The sequence below is a fragment of the Salvia splendens genome, chromosome 4, assembly GCF_004379255.2.
Source record: "Salvia splendens isolate huo1 chromosome 4, SspV2, whole genome shotgun sequence".
In the NCBI taxonomy this organism is placed as follows: domain Eukaryota; kingdom Viridiplantae; phylum Streptophyta; class Magnoliopsida; order Lamiales; family Lamiaceae; genus Salvia; species Salvia splendens.
In genome coordinates, this window is record NC_056035.1 from 29,892,417 (window position 1) to 29,899,396 (window position 6,980).

General features: G+C 41.0%; 2 protein-coding genes across 2 annotated transcripts; one reads left to right on the forward strand and one right to left on the reverse strand.

Moving 5' to 3' along the window:
* Nucleotides 1-1,062: 1,062 nt before the first annotated feature.
* Nucleotides 1,063-2,331, forward strand: LOC121800938 (glycine-rich cell wall structural protein-like). Its single transcript, XM_042200427.1, has one exon. It carries the CDS (start codon nt 1,063-1,065, stop codon nt 2,329-2,331), a length of 1,269 nt encoding a protein of 422 aa, XP_042056361.1.
* A 128-nt stretch (nt 2,332-2,459) lies between these two features.
* Nucleotides 2,460-5,860, reverse strand: LOC121799387 (pentatricopeptide repeat-containing protein At4g30825, chloroplastic-like). Its single transcript, XM_042198748.1, has 2 exons — nt 2,834-5,860; nt 2,460-2,762 (listed from the first exon to the last, which is right to left on the reverse strand). The coding sequence occupies exon 1, from the start codon at nt 5,632-5,634 to the stop codon at nt 2,845-2,847; it is 2,790 nt and encodes a 929-aa protein (XP_042054682.1). The 5' UTR covers nt 5,635-5,860; the 3' UTR covers nt 2,460-2,762; nt 2,834-2,844.
* Between the last annotated feature and the right edge of the window lie 1,120 nt (nt 5,861-6,980).

The following is a 6,980-nucleotide window of genomic DNA, read 5'->3' on the forward strand; positions in this document are numbered from 1 at the left end:
TGTACGTTCCGGAAGTGTGCGATGTAGTGATCGATAGGAGCACAAAATGAAGGTGGAGGTCCGGGATGTGCACACCCGCCGAGACTCGGGGTGCGTCTCCTCTTTTTGTTATATTCTCGATATTTAAATTGTAATAACATAGGACTTTGCAAATTCTATCTGAACTTGTGTTAAAAGATCTCATAGATTTTTATGCCGCATTTAGCAAAACTATTAAACGTCTTCGTTATGATTATCGAGATCGAACACATTCTAAAACCTGGACAAACGAGAATAACGGCTAATGCAATGCAATATTGGATCGACTATGGTTCAAAAAGGGCGGGTGTTACAACTTCTCTCTACTTTTTTTTCCATTCTCTCTTACTGATAATATGGACCACACATTTCACTAACACTACTTTTCTCTTACTTTTTTCCCTTCCCTCTTATTTTACCAATTCCACATTAAAACTAGTGTCGTTCATAATGTATCCTATTTTTTGTGGAAAGGGGGAGTATAACTATAAAAATAAATAAAACGAATTATCCAAATTATATTATCCTTGACCGCATTAGTATAATAAACCGTGATTAATAAAAAATAAACAGTACTCTAGTCTCATTGATATAAAACAGTAAAAATTTTAGCCATGTTTCGAGCGGCAAACAATTTAAACTAAATTAAAAAAAATTACACATTCACTAAGATCCTACTATCTATCATTTATTTATAAATGCAATATATAATATCACAAAAATTAATGATAGATTATCTTATATTCTTTGCAGTTGCCTTGATGAACGACATTTTTTCCATATCAAGATAAAAGTATTTAAAAGCCTTAATATAGGATTAAAAATTATTTTAATTTTTCCAACCGCCAACTTATGTGTGGCATGCATGGTATTATAACATATATGCAAGTATTGAAGCTTGAAAATCGGAAATTTGGCTAAAAAAGGGGTGCGCTTTTAAAAGAGAAAATGGTTGGCTACAATATCTATGGTTATAATGTGGGGTGAAGTTGGGCTATATATAGTGTCTTAGTTTTAGTGATTTTTCATTGAATGTTAATCAAAATGGCAGGAAGAGGATCGCTTGTGGTTGTGCTTGTGATTTTGGTGGTGGGAAGTGTGGAGGCTAGGAAGCTCGGGCAAACCGTTGAATTCCAGCCTGATATTTCTCAAACAAACGGTGATGAAATTGGTGGTGGCGAGAAGGGAGGGAAAGTGAAAGATAGCGAAGAGGTTGGCGTAGATAGTGATAGTGGAGCTGGCATTGGGGCCGGTACAGGATTAGGGAGCGGCGTCAGAGGAAATAAAAATGCTGGTGTGAAAAAGGGAGGCGAAGCTGGAGCTGGCGTGGGTGGTGGTGTTGGGGCTGGTATTGGTGCTGGTGCTGGTGCTGGTGTTGGTGTTGGTGCTGGTGTTGGTGCTGGTGCTGGTGCCGGTGCTGGAGCCGGAGCCAGAGCCAGAGCCAAAGCTGGAGTGGGTGGTGGTGTTGGGGCTGGAGCGGGTGTTGGTGAGGGATTAGGCAATGGGAACCGCAGAAGTAAAGATGGAAGTGGGGGAAAACGAGGTGGCCTTAGGACTGTCGGAGTTCATGATCTTGGGAGTGGAATGGGTGGTGGATCAGGCAGCGAACGTAAGGGAAAAGGTAGAGGTGGTCCTGCAGTATTCGACAGCAAAATCAGTGACATTGGGGATGGTGGTGGAGCTGGGGATGGTGGTGGAGCTGGAGCTGGAGCTGGAGCTGGAGCTGGGGCTGGAATCGGGGGTGGCATACGTGGTGGAATCAGTGGAGGTGCAGGTGCAGGTGCAGGTGGTGGAGCTGGGGCTGGTGGTGGAGCCGGAGCTGGTGGTGGAGCTGGAGGTAATGGTGTAGCTGGAGCTGGAGCCGGCGGTGGAGCTGGAGCTGGAGCCGGAATTGGGGGAGGCATAAGTGGTGGTATCAAGGGTGGATTTGGTGGAGGTGGAAATGTAGGTGGTGGAGCTGGTGCTGGTGGTGGAGCTGGGGCTAAAGGTGGAGCTAGGGCTGGTGGAGGAGTTGGAGGCGGCGTAACTGGTGGTATTGGGGGTGGAATCACCGGCGGTGCTGGTGCTGGTGCTGGTGCTGGTGGCGGTGCTGGTGCTGGTGCTGGTGCTGGTGCTGGTGCTGGTGGAAATGCAGGTGCAGGTGGAAATGGAGGAGGTGGGGCAGGGGTTGGAGCTGGAGGTGGGGCTGGGGCCCGGGCTGGTGGCGGCTGGACTGGTGGTATTGGGGGTGGAATCAGCGGTGGTGTTAGTGGACGTGCCGGTGCTGGTGCTGGTGGTGATGCTGGTGCCGGTGCTGGTGCTGGTGGTCGTTGATTCAACTGAACAAACCACTGCTCTAAATAGTTTCACATATTTTTCCCTTTAGTTATGTATTTCCCTATGTAGTCATTCTGTAGTAACTTTTTTTTTGTTGAGATAATGCATTTACTTGCAACCTCGACTTGGAACAAAAATTTCAGTTCTATTTCTGATGTAATGTTGTACCAGTGGTAGTAATAAAATGTTCTTGTCAAATCCTGAGACTTACCTATCTATCTATACAATCATACAATTATAAACATGTTACTATGAAACTATATATATATATATATATATATATATATATATATATAGGACATCTAATCAGAAAATACATTTAAAACAATCATCACAATACTCTTAACATTACCCGTTTTTCGTGCTCCACGGATCTGCATATCTGTCTCACATGCTGAATGCTCGATTTCCACAGCCAAATTCGACACCTGGAAAACAGAAACGCATTCTGAGGGGAGCCAATCAAGAGTTGGAAAACGAATTCATGGAAGAAACTTACTACTGCAAGAATCACAGTCCCATCTGCTTCATCCACAATGACCACTTCACAGCCTCCAGAAACATATCGTTCTTTTTCAGTGCGGTTATAAGGTTTGTATACGTTATCCTGTCAGGTTCTATTCCGTTTCCTCTCATCTCCTTAACCAAACCAACGGCCTCCTCAACCATCCCAGCAACGCCATATGCTTTTATTAATGTGTTATAGCTGCACAAATCAGGGCCAATCCCACGTTCTTTGAGTTCCATTAGCACAGCTGCGACCTCATCAATCCATCCTCGCTCTCCATATATGTTGATCAAGATGTTGTATGTGTAGAGGTCAGCACAACCTATGGACGCCTTCATCCTCTGCAAAACATCTCTAAACTTGTCCATTTCTCCTTCTTTCCCATAGACGTCCAACATGCAGTTGTAGGCTTCAAGAGAAACTGAAAAGCCATCAAAGTGCATTCTCTTCACAGCAGCTGACATATTGCTTAAGTATTTATTTTTCCCATAAGCAGCTATGATCGTGTTGTAAGATATAACATCAACTAACCCTCGCCTCTTAGCTATCCAAAATACCTTTCTTGCCTTCTCAAACAGCTTGGATTTCCCATAAGCATTCAACATTACATTGAAGGTAACAGTGTTTGGTGAAAATCCTTTCTGTAGCATTTCATCGAATAGCCTTGACAGTTCGTCAACCGGCAATGCGCGTGCACAGCAGTTTATCACACAGTTGTACATTTCCTCATCCCAACTTTCGTCGTTTTTCAGCACTTTATAGTACAGATCTGCCAATTTGCCAGCCTTGCCACAAAGCTGATAAATGCGAAGTATGTCACGAAGAAGATAAACATCAGGCACAATATTCTCCTCTTCAGCCATCAAGTCAACAACCACGCAGGCCTCTTCCAGATTCCCCGATTTGACATACATTCTTATAACAATGCTGAAGGCTACCATGTCCAGTTTGACATCTGAACTTTTCAACTCGATATAAAGTCCTTCAGCTTCTGAAAACATGCTCATTTTGCTGTAAATATCTATCATTGTACTGGAGATATTCAAGTTTGGCTTGGCAGATTTTGGCATGCGGGTAAATATCTTGATGGTGCTCTCCAGGCGTCCCAAATCTTTGCACGAACATATTAAGAGATGGTACAAATTGTCCTCAAATATGGGATCGTCCCACTGCTTCTCTCTCAGAACTTTTAGAGCATCATCAACCAAGCTATTTTTTACATAAGCCGTTACAAGAATTGCGCAAGATGTCTGGTTTTTAAGAACATGATCATACATGGGTCCTAGCAAAATCAAAGACATCATTTCCACTCTATTAGCCTTCTCATACGTCTGTAGAACAATCCCAAGAATGGAGGACTTTGAACAACCAATATCGATCATGTCACCAACAGTTGCAATAGCACCCTCCTCATCTTCATGTTCGGCTTGCAATCTTATCAATGTATACAAGTTTGAAGTGCTAGGCTTAAAACCTAACCTCTTGAGCTCGATATAGTAAAGCTTCACCTGCTTATAGTCACCTGCTCGACCCCAACCTTCAATCATCAGCCTATACGTTGTCTCATCAGGCATAACACCAGCATCTTTTAGATCACGGAACAATTGCTCTGCCCCATCCATTTTCGAAACTTTGCCATGCCCAGTGATCATCGTGTTATATGCTATTACGTTAGGAGAAAAACCAGATTCTCTCATTGCATAAAACACTTGCTTAGCCATGCTCAACTTTCCCTGCTGGCAGTAAGCATTGAGCAGAACTAACCAATTATCTTGATTTAAAACAACTTCATCTTCTTTTAGGAAGCCAATAACAGCTTCAGCTTTCTCATACAATCCCATGCGCGTATAAATTGTAACCATAGCTGAATAAGCAGAATGACACACTATCTTCATCTTCCTCATCTGTGAAAACATACACTCCGCCTCCTCAACAACCCAACCTTTCCGGTAGAGAGCCATCAGCATCCCAAAAGTAGCAGCATTCGGCTGAACCCCATAGTTGAACATCATCCTGAACCACCTAGAACCGAGTTCCACTAGCCCGTTCTTATAACAAGCATATATAAGGGTATTAAATATCTGATAAGTAAGCTTGCACCCCGACTCGGAAACCATCTCCTTAATCATGACCTCTGCACCATCCCAATCCCCTTTTCTACCCAAAACCCTCATCAACAAATTATAAGCAGCCAAATTCTTCTTCAACTTCCCATTAACTTTCATCCACTCAAAAAACCTCAAAGCTTTGCTATCATTGCTTCCCTCAAGCTGCTCTAAGATTTGATTGCAACAGTCTAGGCTCAAGCCGGGATCAAGAGCATTGAAATCTAACTCAAACGCAGTTTGAGAATCGAATATATTTCCGAATTTTTCTCCACACTTGTGCTTTTTGCCATTCCCTTGATCACCCAAACTATTTTTGCTCTTATTCCTCAATGCCTTTCCACCCCTGAACTTCTTCCACACATTCACCCTCACTCTATCAGAATCCCCATGAAAATTTTGGCCTTCTAAAACTAGATTATCATCACCGGCCACATACTTCTTCACATTATCCGTCCAATCACCGTCCAGCTTAGATTCAGATTTATCCAAAAACTCATTTTCCAACCTAGAAACCCTACTGTGTTTCAATTTACAAAATGGCTTTAAAAAAAGTGCCCCATTTGTAATAAAAAAGCCAGAATACACAGTATATGAAGCAAAACTGCAGGAATTAAAAGGAGAACTTAGCTTCCTGATCTCATACGAGCTGTTATCAGGAGAAATTAAGGGCTTCAGGGAGGCCATGGACTACAATGGCCCCTGATTAATTCTTTGCATTTACTGAAAAATTAACTATGAGAAGAAGCCTTCAGCTCAAATTTGAAAGCAGAACCTGATTATGAAATTAATTCAGCTTCGAAGAAGTGGATTTCAGCTGGAAAAATCGTACCTTGAAGCAAAAAGGGTAGACTGTAGAAAGGATAATGGAATAAAGAAGTGGAGGAGGAGCTCTGTTTTATTCAGACGTTCATTCTCTTAACCATTTTACTCCATCAATTTTATTTCACTTTTATTCAAAATAATATTGTTATTCCTCTCACATGTCATTACATAACGATTATATTTCCTTTATTTATTAAATATGGAATATTTTTCCTTTTAACTGTCTCATTATATTTTCTAAAATGAATATAATACTACCACTTTTACTTTATTCTTATTCCACTCGACTCACAAAATAACATTACATAAAATCTTGTGTCGACACGCAAATGCTTCACATTTAGGGTAACCAAAAGAGTATACACTACCCTTTTCAACTCAAATTTCATAAAATGAGTGACTAAAAACTCCTAATTCCAGATGAAAATAGTATTTTGTAGTATTTTTTTAAGTATTTTATACTGTGAGGCGACGACCATGGCGCCATTAATCAGGAACTAAAGAGAAGGAAGCGACTTAGATGCGTTAAAGAGAGGGCATCTACACGGGAATGTGCGGATTCAACCCCCCATTTGTTATGAATTTTAGAGCACTGGTATGTTCCAAGGTAGTTGAGTCACTTGTTTTTTGCACTTGTTTCAATAAAATGATACTCCCTTCGTTCTATAGTAGTGGAATCAGTTTGCCATTTTGGTACGTTCCATAGTAGTGGAGTCATTTCCCTTTTTAATAAAAGTTAAGACAATTCTACTCACTTATTTTACTCTCTTACTTTATTCTCTCTTCATCTCTCTACTTTTCCTTTCCTACTTTATTTTTTCTTTACTTAACTGACTTAACACAATTTTCCTTAATCTCTGTGCCGAAAAAAAATATCTCCACTACTATGGAATTGAGGGAGTATTAAATAATTAAGTCAAAAGAGAGTAAAGTAAGAGAGATCTTCTCTACTTTATTGTCTCTTTTACTTTACACTTTATCCACTTTATCCACTTTAACTACTCCTTTCGTCCCTGACTCATGCTAATTTTGCATTAAAAAGCGTCACCCACAAGTGTACGGGCTAAGTAGCATATGGCAAGCTAAAATTATCGATCCTCGAAGACTAAAAGCCAGTTTGAGTATTACGATGCAACTTTGAACACTATTTAGACTACTAAAAGGGGTTTTTGGTATCCTATAACTAAGATTAAAGAACAATTAATCAA